We start from the raw sequence: 16,602 nt of genomic DNA, 5'->3' as shown, positions 1-16,602 counted from the left end.
TCCTGAAAAGGTATCGCTCAACAAGGGGGCAGAAGGCATTTTACACTCGCAGCCTTCTCCGGTTCAGCAACTGGAGTAAAGGTGGGTTTTTTTCCTAAAAAGTGTGTCTTAAAAGCACAAGGCTGCACAGCCTCATTTATACATTTATTTATATATCAATCTTTATTTACAGTATATATCAAATTGCTGTTGCTGCTGGGGTGTGGATTTCCTTTTGAGGAAGGGGAACTGAGCAGAGACCGGGGCCGAGCCTTGGCTGACCATAGAAGGGACAACTTACAGCCTTTGCAAATGGCCCTTTGCATAGGCAGGGTCTCAAAATGCTGGCCACTGTCACAGTCACAAACAAACAAGTCCGTGCCAGAATGTGGGGCTTCCCGCAGGGATGAACTCTGAAACCTCCTTATCTCCAAGCCGCCACTCTTGTGCAAGGTTGCCCGGCTCTCCTCCTGCCTTCAGAAATACCTGAGCAATGTGTCACTTTCCTTCAGTCTTTTGGCCTGGCAGCTGAAGAAGGAGGGGGCAGTCTCCCCAAAAGAAGCTGATGATGGGGGGCCCTGACTCCCTGCTTGCACCACCAGGCAGCACACAAGCATTGCTGCCAGCTGAAAACGGGTCCAGAGCTAACCTCAGGGAGCACATTCTGACAGCTAAGCTGTCTCCGGTCTCTGCTTAAAAGCCCTTCCCCACACAGACAGCAGTGAGCCAGCCGTGTGCGGCAGCAGCCAAAAAAACTAATGCAATCCTGGGTCATATAAACGGAGGCAAAGAACCAAAATCACAAGAAGTATTAGTACCGCTTTATAAAGCCTTAGTAAGGCCTCACCTGAAACACGGCATCCAGTTTTGGTCCTCATGTTACTAAGAAGATGTTGAGACTTTGGAAAAAGTGCAGAGAAGAGCAACGAAGATGATTAAAGGCCTGGAGACAAAAACATGAAGAATGGTTGCAGAAATTGGGTTTGGCCAGTCTAGAAAAAAGAAGGATTAGGGGTGACATGATAGCCGTCTTCCAATATCTGAGGGCCTGCCCAAAGAAGAGGGGGTCAACTTATTCTCCAAAGCACCCGAAGGCAACACAAGAAATAATGGTTGGAAACTAATCAAGGAGAGAAGCAACCTGGAATTGAAGAGAAATTTCCTGACAGTGAGAACAATTAAGCAGTGCATGATTTCTCTCTCAGCTTCACCTTCCTGCTGTTTCTTCCTTCTCTCTCTCATCCTCAACAGCTTCGTGCCCCAAGGAGTGAAGAAGGATGGGTAAACTGGAAGACAGTGCCACCCTCGTGCCCAATGAGCATCTGCCCTTGCTGGCCAAAGCGGCCCCCAGCACCACCTATCTGAGCCAGCAGGAAGTGGCCGAGCAGGGCAGCGCTGCTCCCTGGCCCGGACTCCGCAAAGCCCTGATCAGCCTGCTGGGTGGCCTCTTCGCCTGCATGCTGCTTCTGGCCGTGGCCCTGCTCTTCTCCCTGCCCCGGCCTCACCCACCTCTGGGCTGGTGGCAAAAGGCTGCCTTCTACCATCTGCCCCCCTCCTGCTTCCCGGACTCCGATGGAGATGGGTGGGGAGACCTGGCAGGTAAGGACAGGAAGACATGAGTGCTGGGCAAATTGGTTCCAGGCCGTTGGTGCCCCCTCAATGCCCCCTTCCCTTCATGCAGGCGTCAGACAGCAGCTGGACCAGCTGGCAACCCTGCCCATCCAGGCCTTGGTGTTGGGCCCTATCCTTGAAGGCGGAGGGGCCAACCTGACCCAGATTATCCCTGCCCATGGATCGCTGGCACAGCTGCAAGCTCTGTTGACTGATGGGCGCAAGAGAGGTACTGGCCGGAACTGCCAGGTGGGGCCAACCCCCCCACCCCCACCCGCTGCTTTGCTTTCAGTCTTCCCAGATCCCAGGTGCTTTGAGGGGCTGGTCAATTGCTGCAGTGAGCCCCATGCCCCGAAAGAGGGACTGGGCTGGTCAATAGCCAGAAGGGACTGTTGTGACCCCTGCTTGGTATCTGGCCTGGCCAGCTCAGGTGGTAAAAAAATGGACAGTCCCAGAGAGACAGTATCTCTGGACAAATCAGATATAATACCTGGGGGTGAAGAACCCAGGGGGAGTTTTTCTTCTCTAGAGATTCCCACAGCTGGATCAAGCCAAAGTCCATTGAACTGATGCTGGGAGTTGAAGCCCACAGGAAGTTGTCCAGGTTGAAACACACTGATTCAGTGGTTGCTCTGCTTCCCCAAAGGGCTGGCAAGGTTCCTCAGGGAAATCCCCATCCCCACCCCAGCAATGACAAGAAAAGGTCCTTTCCATTCTCCTGTCCTTCTTATCGCTTGAGGTACATTGCCTCTGACCTTGGAGGCTCCATTCAGTTGTTTTCTATATCCATGGATTTCCATTTAGATGGCTACCCAACTCAACATGCTGACTTTGGGCTGTGAACAGAGGTTAAAAACAAAAGAAGAACGACACCCCAATTTTTGGCTAAAAAGCTTGAATAAACCTATCCTTTACTTTGCCCAATACAGTTTTACAATAGGTGATACAACTATTAACAGAATAACAGAATTGGAAGGGACCTTGGAGGTCTTCTAGTCCAACCCCCTGCTTAGGCAGGAGACCCTCTACCATTCCAGACAACGGGTGTCTAGTCTTTTCTTGAAAGCCTCCAGTAATGGTGCACTCACAACTTCTGGAACGAAGCCGTTCAACTGGCTAATATTTTTCACTTTCAGGAAATTTCTCCTTAGTTCCAGGTTGCTTCCCCTTGATTACTTTCCATCTGTTGGTTCTTGCCCTGCTTTCAGGGGCTTTGGAGAACAGGTTGTCCCCTTCCCTCTTCTTTGGGGTAGCCCGTCAAATATTGGATGATTCTATCATGTCACCCCTAATCCGTTTTTTTACTAGACTGGCCATACCCAATTCCCGCAACTGTTCTTCATATGTTTTAGCCTCCAGTCCATTCATCATCTTTGTTGCAACCTAGGATTGCATTGGCGCTTTTTTTTTTTTTTTTTTTGGCTGCTGCCACACACTGCTGACTCATATTAGCTCACCTTGAAGCAGCAATGGCCTTCAAAAATTTACCTTGGATCAATAGCTGTGTTTTTTTTGCCACCTGTATTTCTCCCTTCCTGACCTCCCAGGAATCCGAATTCTGCTCGAACTTCCACCTTGGGGAGAAGAGGGTGATGCATCAGCTGAGAGCAATCAAACAGTGCAGCTCCTCAAGGTATCACCAGTATTTGCAGGTTATGATTTGGAACGCTCCCCCAGGTTCAGAGGTGGGCCAGGGGTTGGTGGGGGCGGGCGCCCTCCATTCTCCATATCAGTCCATCCTAGCTTGGAACCAGACTGAAGGGCAGGGCACTGACTACATACGGAGGGGCAAAGCCATCACGTTGGCTGGATCAGTTCTGCATTTTTCCAAGCTTCAAGTTGTTCTGCTCTCTGCTGAGGAACACAACTCTTGCCTAGAAGTCAGTCCTACTCTATTCAGGGACTTCCAGGCTAGGCTTCTGCCTCCATTCCCTTCTTTTTTTGGCTGCATCCTGCAGGAGGCCCTACAGTTTTGGCAGTCCGAAGGCGTGCATGGTTTTTTGGTGGACAAAGACCCTGCCTGGTGCCTCCTCACGGTGAGTTTCACTACTGGAAATTAGCCAGTTATTTGCGGTAACTACTTGAGTGGGAGGAGAATGGAACAGCACCCTATGAACACCCTAAATCATACTGCGGCTTGCTTTGCTTGGCATAGCATCCTCTAGGAAGTCCCTGTGGCTTGTAACCCCTGATTTAGGGTTAATGTGATGCCAGCCTACTGTGGCTTATTCAAAGAACGCTGAACAAAAACAGGTGTAGCACGGTGTGTAAACTTAACTTGCTGTATATATATTTGTATTGCATATGTATGTGTTTGTTGCAATGCATAAACCTTCATCTACACGGCAATCCAATTTCTGCACACCACAGGCACAATGGCTTCGTCTCGATGCCTCCTTTTCTCTCTCTGCCGCATTTGGGCACTTCTGAACGCCCTTTTATAGTACATAACATTTTATAGGATCCAACAGACATCAACTGGCTTGTTTTTATGCTACTCTCGACTGTTTTTTCTTTCTTCCAGTCATTTATCAGTAAAGGAGAAAAAACATGGAATTAGCTGCACGGGCATCTCTTGGGAATTTCTGGCTAGAAGTATTCCTTCTTGCAGTGACAGCAAGCAAAACATAAACTTTTGTTTTTCAAACGGTTTACATTTCATTTTATTGCTGAGACGATTGGAAAAAGAAAAGCAGTTTCCAGGCAGGCAGTGTGTGGCGTGAGGACCTCACGCCTTTTGCTGACTTTCTGTGCTGCAGGAAGATGGCATTGCCCTTCTGGCATGTATGGACAGGCAGACAGAAAGGCAGACAGACACATATGTACTCACATACACAGACACCCATGGCAGCCCTCCAGATCTGGCCCCTTTGATGTGGGGCTAGGGAGAGCAGGGGTAAACATTCCCAAGAAAACTATGTTGAATTAATGCAGAACCTGCATTCACTCAGGCTTCCTTACCCACAACTGAGCCTGTCATGTAAGAAAACAGAGCTTCGGTTTGTCTGTCAAAACTATAGATTGGAAAGACTCAAGAAGCCATACTGGTAAAATGGCAGCTTTCCTTATTTTTTAATTGCTGTATTATATCATTAAAATACTCTGCAGTATATTTGTGTCAGCAGTTTTTTAAAAAATGTTTTAATACTTAGCTGAGAGCGCACTTTAACCGGAATGATGTATCGTTTAATGGAATTATAAAATGCAAATTGCTGCATATGTTAAGGGTGGAAGCGAGACCAGTTTGCTCTCTGTTGTTTTGCTGCTGTGATTAAAATCTGGAAGACTTGCTGTGGCCCCAAAAACAAGGGACTTACAAACAAAAGCCATGCTAACACGCAGGAGTCCCCGGCCCAGGATTCCTTAGTTATTCTACCTTAAGCAGCCCAGGATTCAGGAATGACGGATGTTTGTGAACTGTGATTGCAGGTATTGAAGGCCTGGGACGCCCTTGATGACCGGAGGCAAAGGGATCCACGGGACGAACGGTGAGCTGGCGGCATTTCTCGTAGTTTGCAATTCCCCCTTCATTCCAGCAGGGCGTGCACCCCTGGTGGTGGCTCTAGGGAGTGCAGGCATGGGGTGCCAGGACAGATTCAAGATGTTGCTTCTCTCTTGCAGGGCCCTCATTGTATGGGACCGGAGCGAAACGTGTGGAGCTTCTGAGGGGATGCCCAGCAGGGTCATCCTCACCTGCCAACTGCCGGGAACCCAGAGAAATCTCTCTGCTCAGGCACTGCTGCAACTGGCACATGGATCCCTGCAGCTCCCGGGCACGCCGTGGCCCAGCTGGGCAGTAAGGAAGGGATTTCTGGGCACACCTTGGGGTTCTGGCCGGTTCTACCCCAAGCACACCAAAACACTGGAAGCCAAAGCTGTTTATAGGAGTGTGGGTGGAATCCAGTTTTTGTCACCCATGTGGTGCCCTGGCTGGGAAGCCAAAATGATCCCAGTGGGATCTGCTATGCCAGCAAGAGCTTGAGACAGGCCTGGGCAGCTGGAAAGAGGTGAGGGAGTGAAGGGCGTCCAGAGAGGGGGAAACTCCTTTTGTGCTTTCTTCCAGGTGCCCAGGGGACTCTCGCCCGTCGGTGGCTGGGGGGAAATCCTTGGGGTGCTGCTCTTCACCCTCCCAGGAGTGCCACTGGTGCAAGGGGGGCCAAGGTCACCGCTCCCGCTGGAGTTCGAGCTGATGGTGAGAAAATCCCCCCCCCCAAAGCCTGGCCCACCCTCAACCTTTGCAACTCTGCCAAATAAGAATCTCTCCTTAGTGGCAGGAGGGGGAGGTCGGCCTTTACCCCTCCAAAAGCAGAGTCGGAAGCCACCTTGGAAGTCTTCTAGTCCAGGGGTCTCCAACCTTGGCAACTTTGCTCTTCTAGTTTCACCTTAATCCAACTTCCTAAAAAGGCCCAGAGTCACTGGGTAAAATCTTGTATCATGGTCAATTATCTTGAATTAGGGGCAGCTTCAGCAATTAAAAGGGGACCGAAACCCACTTCACATGAGATGAAAACTAACCTGTCCTTCACTCGTGCATTTGCATGAATCTAGGCAAGTTTTAAACCCAAGTTCAGCAAATTTTATATGGGATATCTTTTTCCTGAAAGAGTCCTTATATTACTCAACTCAGGAGAACTTACCACTTTATTACCGGTTTCAAAGGTTTCTTTTTAATGTGAAATATTTTAGGTCAGGAATATTTTTCTAATTGGCTCAGAGTTCTGATTAACCAGAGTGGAATTCAAAGTGTCCCACGTGGCCATGCAGTGGACACACAAGCCACCCACATAGTAAATGAGACAGGCCAGGATAGCATTTTGCAGACCATGACATCACTGGGCATCTGACGTCACATAATCACCCCACGGCCATTGTACCCAGGGAAGCCCACGGGCACGGATCCAGGTTCCCGAAAGCATAGATCAGCCGTTCAGGCTGGGGGCCAAGGACAGGCCTACTCAGTGGCACCCCGGAGGAAGAATGGGGCTTTATTCCCATCAAAGGGCACGTGGCTGGCGGGCGTTGGGGACGTTCTCAGCACAAATTGCGTAAGCCATTTCTAGGGAGAAAGGAAACTCCGGCTAGAGAGCCACAGGCTGCGTCCTTCAGCATCTATGAGAGCCGAGTTCTGTTTTGTGTGAAGGGGCCACCCAGCTGTCCTCTGAATAGCAATAGCAGGTAGACTTCTATACTGCTTCAGAGGGCTTTCCAGCAAGTGTTCCCAACCTCTGGGCCATGGACCTATACCGATCATGGCCTGTTGGGAACCAGGCTGCATTAGCAGAGGACGGGCATGCCTGGAATCTAGGTTGCATGTGAAACCATTCCCCCCCCCCCCCGATGCGTGGAAAATTTGTTTTCCACAAAACCTGCACCTGGTGCCACATTGATTGGGACCGCTTCTTTACAGCCACTCTCTAAGTGGTTTACAGAGTCAGCATATTTCCCCCAACAATCGGGGTCATTTTACCGACCTTGGAAAAAGCCAGTCAAAATCGAACTCCTGGCTGTGGGCATAGTTAGCCTGCAATATTGCATTCTAAGTATCGAGCCCACATTGGAATAGTGACCAAAGGGAGGCTGTGGTTCCAGATTCACTCACCAGAAAAGCCATCTCAGCTGCCGTGGTCTGTCTCTCCCCACTTCCTCCTCCTAACAGGAAGGAAAGCCCAGCAGACCCCCACTGGCAGCCCTGTACCAGTCCCTCCTGGAATTGCACGCAAAGTCCTTCTCCTTACAGGACACCGACTTCACACCGCTGCCCCTCCCCAGCCACGTCGAGGACCTCGTGGCCTTCCTCCGGCCAGGTGCCTGCTCCAGCCTCCTGGTCATCCTCAACCTGGGGCCGCAACCCGCCCAGCTCAGCCTGAAGGAGCTCAGCTTCTCTGGGCAGGCCAAAGTGGTGCTCAGCACCCACGCCAAGCCCCAGAAAGAAGCCAGCGTGGAGATGGTGAGGCTGGTGCCACAGCAGGCCCTCCTGCTCAAGGTGCCCCAAGGATACCAGCCGTGATGGGCAGCCACGGGATAAGAAAGGAACTGTTGCTGATCCCAAACACAGCCTGTTGTGGGGTTTGGGCCAATGCGTGTGATGTTCCTGCCCGACTGGCTGCTGTAATTACCTTCTGCAAATTAGTAAAGTTGCTCAACCTCATTGACTTTGAGGGATCTATGGTTCCAGGGAGGATGCGCTGCCCCCCTTTGTAACAATGTGTGTTCTGAACCCACAAATGTGGGTACAGATGTGTCTTCTGTAAGTACATGGGAATCAATGGTGCACGAGAACTGGGGGTCTGGGCTGGCACAGAATGGCCACCGAGCGCTTCCTGCTCTGGGATGGCAACGCCCTGGGCAGGCTTGGCGTCCCTCCTACAATCCAAACAGAGGACAGTAGGAGGTGGATGCCACCCCTAGCCTTGGGCACAGCTGGCCTCTTAGGCCCCTGGCAGCAGCTGAGGAGAAGCAGGAGAAAAGGACCTTCTGAGCATACAGAGCCCCCCCCCACGTCCCCCTCATTTAAGAGGGCCTTCTCCTACCTTCTCCCCCCTCCCATGTGCTGCACTTGCACAGGCAGAAAACCTGAGTGGAGAGAGCAGGGCAGGGGCCCAACTGGCAGACACCACCCCCTTGGGGGGACCAGCTGCGCAGCCAGCAGAAGCAGGGGGGATGGGAAGGTGAGGGGGCCGCCTGCTCCCCACCCCAGGACCAAGCAGCTGCTGCCTGACCAACCCCGAAAGCTGTGTGTGTGTGAGGGGTCTCCAAGAGGGCTCCCGGCAGCTGCCACTCTCTTCCAGGCCCCCTTGAGGGTTCGGATTCCCTCTTTAACCCCGGGCTCGCCCCACGCAGCTCTGCCGGGAAGGCCCTCAGGAGGGCGAAAGTCGCCGGCGCAGTTTCGGGCGGGGAAGCCGGGCTGCCTTTGCTCCCGGCCACGGCGGCTCCGGTCACGCATCCCCTAAGAAGCGCCAGCCTGCCCGGGACTTCGGGTTTCCCAAGGAGACCGTCCTGCCTCGCAAGGGCGTTTTGCGATTTCAGAGGCGGCTCCACGCGAAGCCGCGGCCGGGGCAGGCGATCCCCGCGACTCGGAGCCGGCGCCCGCCCGACGCCCCCAGCGGGGGAGACCCCCTCTTCTCCCCCCCCCCCACCGGAGCCGGCGGCCCTCGCAGTGCCCTTTTAAGCGCGCCGGCCTCGCCCCCTTTAAGAGGCGCCGCAGCGGTGCCTGCTGGAAAGCGGCGGGCTGGCAGGCGGGCGCGGGCAGGCGGGGGGCAGCGCACGGCCACCGCCACCAGATCAAAGCGCAGCGCGCCTGCCTGCCATCCCAGCCAGGCCTGGCTGTGCTCGGCGCGGGATCGGGGCCATGAGCCCCCGGGGGCGCCGGGCCCGGGGAGCAGCCGCTGCCGCCGCCGCCACCGCGAGCAAAGGGGCGGAAAGAAGCGGTCGGCGGGCGCGGTCGGAGGGCTTCCCGGCGGGGGCTGCTGCTGCCGCCGCCTGAGCGCAGCCCGCGGCAACGGAGCGCGGAGGCCGCCCGGCCGAGGTGGGGGAGCAGCCCGGGCCGGCCCCACCCACGTCCCCACCCAGCCAGGTCTGGGAAGCGGAAGCGGCGGCGGGAGAGCAGCAGCAGCAGCGGCAGCGGCGGCAGCAGCAGCAGCAGCGCCAGCCGCCCAGCAGCTGCCGAGGCTGCAGCGCCGCGCACAAAGCAGCAGACATGAGGTCAGTACCTGCCGGGCGGCCGCCTTTGTTGTCTGGGCCCGCGCCCGACCCGGCCCGGCCCGGCCCGGCCCGCCACCCGCGCTGCCCGGCAGGGAGACGGGGGCGGGCGGGCGGACGAGGCGGCGGCGCCGCTCCCGGCTCGTCTCCGCCCCGAAGAAACCGCAAGTTCTGGGCTGCGGCGGGGCCGTCCGGCCGTGCCTGGCTGGGGCGGGGGGCGGGGGGCGGCGGCGGTCGGCGGGGCAGAGGAACGTTGGCCTCTCTCGCCTGGCGGGCAGCTCCGACGTGGCTTCGGCGGCTGAAGTTGGCGAAGGGCTGCCGGGGGGACCCCCTTCGTCCCGGAAATGGGCCGATTTCCCCGCGTGGGGAAGGGGCTTCGCCGGGCGGAGAGGGGCGCCCACCCCCGGAAAAGATCCCGCCCGCTTTCCGGAGTGGAGTGTGGGCTCTGCACGCCCCTTCCTCCGGAAGCGCCAAGTTGGGTAGCCCCTTCCCGCAGAGGCGCGGGGGAAGCGAGGGCTGCCCGCCTGCAATCCCTCCCCCTCCCCCAGCCAGAGGCCCCTGGAAGCCCCGCATGACTGGCAGAATGGAGCCCCCCCCCGGCTGATGGAGGCCTTCCCTTTAGCCTCGCTTGTCTTCGCTTCTCCCCGTCCCGCCCACTTGGGGCGGGGGGCTCACCTGAGTCTTTATTGGGCTTGGGGAGCATCGCCGCTGCCACCTGGCCGGGCACCTCGGGAAGAAGCGGGGTGGGGGTGGGGCGGGAGGGCGCCTGCTCCGGGTCGGAGGGGCGTCTTGCGAAGGGGGCGCGCGGGAGATGCCAGGCTTAGGGGGGTGCAATCTGGGGCCCCGCCCAGCCCGAAGCTGCCGGTGCCGGACTCCACCTGCCCGCTTTGGCGGCTCCCTTCCCTGCGACTGGGGCAGGCACCGCACAGCCCCCCAGCCCGGCGGGGTTTCCGGGACAGGCCAAGGGGTCGCTTGCTGGACCGGAGCTGAGGGGACTGGAGCGGGTGCGGGGGGCTTTTGGGGGAAGCGCCAACGGGCAGCCCCTAGCCGAAGCGGGAAGGCCCTGGCCGCCCTTGGCGAGCGGAGACCCAGGCAGCAGGCCCGGCGCCCCTCCGCCTCGGGCGCTGCTTCCTGCCTGCCGCCTTAGTCATCGCGGGCCGCCCCCCCTCAGCCCTTCTGCGGGGCGCTCCGAGGCTGCAGCTCCCGGGGAGAGGCGTCTCTGGCCGGCTCTCCGGGAGCCGGACCAGCTCGCAGCCGTCGGAAGTTCAGCCGGAATAGCCAGCCAGGTGGGCCTCGGAGGCGAGGATGGCGCCGGGACTGGAAGAGCCGCGACCAGAAGGCGGTGGGGCGGGGGGGGGGGGCGGCGGCCGGGATCTTCTGAGGTTCGTCGTAGCCTCCCCGACCCGGATCGCCAGGTTTGGCCTGTCAGCTGCACGGAGCCCCGTTCAAGGTAGAGCCGGGCTTTGGTAAGCAGCAGCCGGGAGGTTTGGATAGTTGGTTGAGTTGGGAGGATGCCCTGAGCTTCTTGTTTATTAGGGGAAGGGGCTTTGGTAGGGAGAAGATGGGGCTGGGCTGCTCCCTACCAATGTGGCAGTGTGTCCCAGACACATCTTTTCTTTTCAGTGGAATCACAGAACCCTATCAATTGGATCTCAAGCAGCTTTGGATTCCAGTTCCCTTTATTCCCAGTAAGAAAACCCAAAGCCTGGAATTAGGAAATTCAAGGGCCACTTGGAGAGTCCAGGATTGGGAAGGTTTTTAGACTTTTAGACAGCTCCTGAACCAAGCATGAGAGATAAATCAGCCCTTGCTCGTACTTTTGCTGTTAGCTTGAAAGGTGTACAGTACCTGTACATGGAGGCTCTTCTCAGCAACTGCATACACTGGACAGTAATCTTTCATGAATTTGTCTATTCCCATTCTTTGAGTGTTTCTCAGAAGCTTGTAACAAAATTTTGATTTCGTTCTGTTTTTGTGTGTGAGAGAAAAATGCATGCCTTAGTAGCCCTTGTAGTTAGTCCACCATGGTTAAGTTTGCTGGGTAGTTTAGTAGGCTTGGTTCAAAGTTTTGGGAGAAGCCAGCTGGATCATTTCTACTTCCATGTCACAATGATGCCCTTGGAAGGAGCCATGTGGAATCAAACTTGCTACAACTTTTTCTTCTGGCTGCTAAATTATTTTAAATCCTGCTTTCATCCATATGGGCATACAGGGTTTCCTTCATATGAAAAAAGTGTTTTTATTTAAAGGTATGCAGCATCACATTTTGTGTTCATTTTCTAAACCAGGGATGTCCAACCTTGGCAACTTTAAGGCCTGTGCACTTCAACTCCCAGAATTCCCCAGCCAGAGCTGTCTAGGGAATTCTGGGAGTTGAAGTCCACAAGTCTTAAAGTTGCCATGGTTGGACATACCTGCTCTAAGTTTTGTATCCTAAGTTCCTGACTATGGATAGAGCCCCCCCCTCCTCATTCCCATGAATGGGGCACTAGGTGGGAGGGAGGGTGCATGTGAAGGGTAAGGAATGAGGGGATTGAAAAGAGCCAAGATGCAGGAATTTAGAATTAAGGCTGGGCTAGAATTTCAGGAAAAGCAGAAATTGGTTATGCACTGGAGCAGCCAGCTCAGGGTATAAATAAAATAATTAAAATACTTCTCTGCAAACTTCTGTCAGGTTAAGAGTGAAGGCCAGCTGGGAGGCCTCTAGAAACACAAAAGCGGCTTTTGAAGCAGGGTCAGCATTATGACAGATACTATCCCATGCCTTGCAGCCAGATTAGAGAGGAAAAGTTTTATTCTTTTCTACAGCTGCGGTCCTGAGGCCAAGGCAATAAGCCACAAGCCTTTAGAACAAGGCTTTTTGAACTGGGCAACTACGTGATGATGGGTGGACTCCAATTCCCAGAATTCCCCAGGCAACATGGAGGCTGGAAATCAGAAAGGAGGGGGAGTCTTAAGAGTCACCTGCTTTGTTTCCACTGACTTTCTGACTTTCCAGAAAGAGAAATCCACTCAAAATTTGCTTATCTAAGTGTCAAGTAGAAAATGTGACCATTATCAAATCCACTTCCCCGTCCTCCCCGCCCCCCACATCTGCCCCCCAATCCAGCTGGCTGCTCTGTCAAACACACCCTGGAACTGGATGGGCAACTATGGGAATTCTGGGATTTGTAGTCCACAGGGGCCATAGCTGCCCGGCCCTGCCCTGGAACACAAGTAACAGAGAATCCTGGCTGCCCGGGGATGGGGGTGAGTAACCTGCCCACCTCTGCTTTGTGGTCTGCATCAGAAACAGAAGTTGTGGCTGTGAGCAATTCTCCCCAGTGGCCTTAGGTCTTGCAGCAGCCCCTTCTAGTGAGACTTTTGGGAAGGAGGACAATTGTCTCCCTCTCCCCACCAGTGAGCCTTTAGTGTTTCTCAACAGCTGTCTCAGCTGCCCCAGTCTGCACTGGAGGGTTCTCACTGGTCTGTTTTTAATTTGCTGTATTTATTTGTATCCCGCCTTTATTTTTACAAATAACTCAAGAGAACAAACATACATGGGATTCTTTCCTCTGATTGTTTCCCGCACAACAACCCTGTGAGGGAGGGTTGGGCCGAGGGAGAATGAGTGGCCCAAAGTCATCCAGCCAGCTTTCATACCTAAGATAGGGCTAGAACTCACCATCTCCTGGTGATTGGCCCAAAATGCTTGGCAGGACTACAATTCCCAGCCACCTGGTGACTGGCCCCAAATCACCCAGCCGGCTTTTGTGCCTAAGGTGGGACTAGAACTGACCATCTCTCAGTTTCTTACCCGATGCCTTAACCGCATAAAGCACTTTCCTGTTTTTTTCTCCTCCCTCCCCCCCCCCCCAGCTCTCTAGGGAGCTGGAAATAAGGAGAGATTTCCCTGGCACATTTGGTAAGAGAAGAGGGGATGGCATTAGTGAGGGAGAAAAGTAAGCCCAGTTTGACGGGGCTTTGGGGGTTTAGAAACTGATCCAAACTGCATTTTACTTAATGCTGAGTTTGGTTGTTTTCTTGCAGATGTTTCATGACCCAACTAGGTAACATCATCAGTGTTAGTGAGTTTTACTTACTTTAAACCCTTCCTCTGCCAGGACACACCCAGCCTGGTTGCCAATTTGGATTTTCCCTTCTGCCCTCCCTACTTTTCCGTTTGTAAAGCCTCTGGAAGTGGAGAGCCAGTCTGAGGAGCACTTCTGGCCAGCCAGGGGTTTGGCCTGCTGCTTTTAGAGCCACCAAGTCTGCTCCTTCTCAAACAGCAGGAAGCCTGGCCGGGCAACTCCCCCCACTTCCCTTTTTCTCTCTGGGCCTGGGTCTGTCTGGGGGGGGAGGGAGGCACGGTTCATCTTAACCTTAATGGTGAAGATTCAGCCTAGAACTAAGCAGCCCGTTGCTCTACTTTAAAGCAAAGTACAGGGGTGCAAGCCTGGCCCTTAAATTAAAAGATTGAATACTTCCATGCTTCTTAGTTGCTAACTTTGCTAAAATGGCAGAGCCTCAAACCCGAATGAAGGTCTGATTTTAGAGCAGGGGTGTCCAACCTTGCCCCTATGAGACCTGTGGACTTCAACGCCCAGAATTCCCCAGCCAGCCCGCCAGCCCCCACCTCAAATACAGAGACCTTCCCCTTGTCCCTTTGAGTGAGGGGGTGAGAGACCCAGGAAGCAGTAACAGCGGACTTGGGGTTCCTCAGTGGAGCCTTCCTCTTTGGAGGTCACCTCCCCAAGGTCCAGAGACCTCTTGCCCTCCACCCCCAAGAGCCCCCCACCACCCCAAGCAGAAGCTGGAGAAGCTGGATGGGAGGGAAGCAGGATTGCTGGGGGGGGGTGTCACGTTGGATTAACAGGAGAAATGGGGAGCCAGCATGGGGGTCTCTTTTATCTGCTCTGAATGGGGGGGAAGGGAGGGGTGGCTGGCTTCAGCTCAGGGAAGGGTCTCCTAAGAAAGGGAGGGGCTTCAGCCAGGCCTCCTTGACCGTTCACACATTGCGCTGACCCTCCGATTAGCCCTCGGCTTCCCTCCACTCCCAGCCTTTTGTCTGGTGGCCCTTCGAAGACCCTTGCAGCCTCCCTGTGGTCACGTGATCAGAATTTGAATGCTTGGCCACTGGTTTGCAGTTATGACGGCTGGTTGTAAAACGGGGCAAAACTCACTTCACAACAGTCTTGCTTAGCAACAGAAATGTTGAACTCAATTATGGTCGTAAGCCAAGGTCTGTTTGTGAATGACAAGGTGGTAGGTCAGGGAAAAGAGCCGAGGGCTTCTTGGTCCTGCAGTGAAGGGAGCCCCCCCCCCACACCCGCCCGCCCCCTTCCGGGATGCTCATTGTGACTTCGCTCCGGCTTCTGTTTCTAAGATCCCTGAGTGGGTGGCGAGCAGGGAGGAGGCTGCTGCTGGGCCTGCCCAACCATGGTTGCCCCCAAAATGGGTCCCACTCAAAGGTTGTAAGGGGGAGAGCTCCCCCTTCCAGAACTAAGGGTGGGGGGTGTCTTCTCCTAACACCTTCCTGCTCTCCCTGCCAGGCTTGGTGGCCCTGGGCCTCCCTCCCGGCTCCCTAGATGGCCAGGAATTCCTCTCTTCTCTTCCAGGACCAGCGGTCCTCTCCACTTCCTTGCCCCCCTGATCCACCCACCCCAAGCCCAGGATTTCTCTCCCTCCACTGAGGGGTCCTCAAGACCCCTCCTCATTTCTTTCCTGGCTCCTTCTTATCCCTTCCTCCCCATAGAGTGGCAGCTGCTCCATCTCACCCCCCCCTTTTCCTAAAAAGTCCCAAGTTGAAGAAGCCAGAAAATGCCGTCCGCTCAGCAGGAAGTGACTCAGCTGCGGAGCCTCAGCGAGCTCTGCTGGCTCAGATGCCTGGAGGAGCCCTCTTCTTGTGGGACGCTCCTTGCTGCCCCCCACCGCTTCCTGCTGGCCCCTGCATTGCCCCCTTTTGCCCCAGTGGGGCCCTCCAGGTGTTGCATGCACATACGAGGACCCTTAGAGCAGGTGCTGGCCTGCCCCACTTGGCCTCTTGCTGTGCTCTGGGCCCCTCGGCTGCATTCCCTCTCGGCCCCACACTGGGGCGTTTGGGGCCTGCTCTGAGGAAGGGGCGGGGGTCCTGGCACTGAGCCATGGGACCCCCTGGGAAGTCTTGGGCCCCTGGGGGCCTCCACAACAGAATTGCCTCTTTCCACAGATCAGCCCCAGCTCCTCCGAAGGAGAAGGAGACACACTCCACCCAGTTCAGGTGTGCTTGGGGGTGGGAGGGGAAGAGGGCCCCCCGCTCTGCACCCCAGCCCACCTGTGCCCCTCTGAGTGCAGCTGACTCTCTTACACATGAGGGGGGCGGTCAAAGAATGACTTGCTTCCACTGGCAAGGAAGGGAGCCCACCTGTCCCTCGATCCCCCAATCCTTGGAGTTGTGGCCCCTTCCTGCCAACTGAGCCCCTGGCAGCACATAGTGGGCACATTCGCTTCCCTTGGCAGGATCACACTGGGCAAGCCAAAGGCCTCTTTGCCTGACCCCTCGAAGAAGACCCAGGCCCAGCAGCTGGAGAAGCTCCCTGGCAGGTGAATGTGGCATTGGGGGAGGAGTAGGAGCCACTGTGGCCCAGTGGTTAGAGTGCAGTACTGCAAGCTACTTCTGCTGCCTGCCAGCTGCTTGCAATTTGGCAGTTCAAATCTCACCAGGCTCAAGGTTGACTCAGCCCTCCATCCTTCTGAGGTGGGTCAAATAAGGACCCAGATGGTTAGGGGCAAGAGGCTGATTCTGTAAACCGCTTAAGAGAGGGCTGTAAAGCACTGAGAAACGGTATATAAGTCTAAGTGCTATTGCCATGCTGGTGCCCACCTGTAGAAAGGGTCTCACTGTGGGGGTTGGTGCCCATCTGCTGGGCTCCTGCAGGGACCCTTTTCTGCAACCTTCCTTGTGACCCCTCCAACTCAGAGCCCCACTTAAGGCTGATTTGGGGAGCAGAGGCTGTCTGGTGCCAGGCCACTCGGCTGCATGGCAGCCATTGGGGGGCAGGCAGGAGGTCTCCAGGCTCTTCCCAGCCCCCCCCTTCACATTCCCACATTCTCCACGGATCCGGTCAGGCCCTGCAACATACCCTTATAAGGCAGGGCTGCAGTGAGGCTGCTGTTTTCCTTGCCTCCGCCTGCTTCCCTTCCCTCTTCCTGCGCTTTGGGCTGCCTCTGCTCCCTTCCACCCTCCCCAGGTGCCCTGGCCCTGTGCCTCCTAGCCTCCCCCCCATAAGTTGGGACCCCTTCCAGACCAAATCTCTGGGGAGAGAGACCCATCATGGTCCCTGCTTGCTTCCTTTC

The 16,602-nt window shown here is 55.3% G+C and overlaps 3 protein-coding genes across 7 annotated transcripts in view; 2 read left to right on the top strand and 1 right to left on the bottom strand.

Moving 5' to 3' along the window:
- LOC131204766 (4F2 cell-surface antigen heavy chain-like) overlaps positions 1–8,051 on the top strand; it is an 18,708-nt gene extending 10,657 nt beyond the window's left edge. For 2 of the 5 annotated variants that reach the window (XM_058196329.1, XM_058196328.1), the window contains exons 3-10: positions 1,231–1,578; positions 1,661–1,819; positions 3,138–3,223; positions 3,549–3,626; positions 5,020–5,078; positions 5,212–5,386; positions 5,654–5,782; positions 7,247–8,051. In XM_058196329.1, coding sequence (XP_058052312.1) covers positions 1,257–1,578; positions 1,661–1,819; positions 3,138–3,223; positions 3,549–3,626; positions 5,020–5,078; positions 5,212–5,386; positions 5,654–5,782; positions 7,247–7,597 — 1,359 coding nt within the window. In that variant the 5' untranslated portion in view covers positions 1,231–1,256 and the 3' untranslated portion in view covers positions 7,598–8,051. The remainder of the gene's footprint in view (positions 1–1,230; positions 1,579–1,660; positions 1,820–3,137; positions 3,224–3,548; positions 3,627–5,019; positions 5,079–5,211; positions 5,387–5,653; positions 5,783–7,246) is intronic. The other 3 variants (XM_058196330.1, XM_058196326.1, XM_058196327.1) reach the window with 2 other exon arrangements.
- LOC131204763 (reticulon-2-like) overlaps positions 1–9,876 on the bottom strand; it is a 24,767-nt gene extending 14,891 nt beyond the window's left edge. The window contains exon 1 of the mRNA XM_058196317.1: positions 9,300–9,876. Within this exon, the coding sequence (XP_058052300.1) occupies positions 9,300–9,861 (562 nt within the window). The 5' untranslated portion in view covers positions 9,862–9,876. The remainder of the gene's footprint in view (positions 1–9,299) is intronic.
- VASP (vasodilator stimulated phosphoprotein) overlaps positions 8,791–16,602 on the top strand; it is a 20,807-nt gene continuing 12,995 nt past the window's right edge. The window contains exon 1 of the mRNA XM_058196331.1: positions 8,791–9,291. Within this exon, the coding sequence (XP_058052314.1) occupies positions 9,287–9,291 (5 nt within the window). The 5' untranslated portion in view covers positions 8,791–9,286. The remainder of the gene's footprint in view (positions 9,292–16,602) is intronic.

This window comes from Ahaetulla prasina, chromosome 10, assembly GCF_028640845.1.
Source record: "Ahaetulla prasina isolate Xishuangbanna chromosome 10, ASM2864084v1, whole genome shotgun sequence".
In the NCBI taxonomy this organism is placed as follows: domain Eukaryota; kingdom Metazoa; phylum Chordata; class Lepidosauria; order Squamata; family Colubridae; genus Ahaetulla; species Ahaetulla prasina.
Note: the sequence above shows the minus strand (reverse complement) of the source record. Positions and strands in the feature narration are given on the sequence as shown.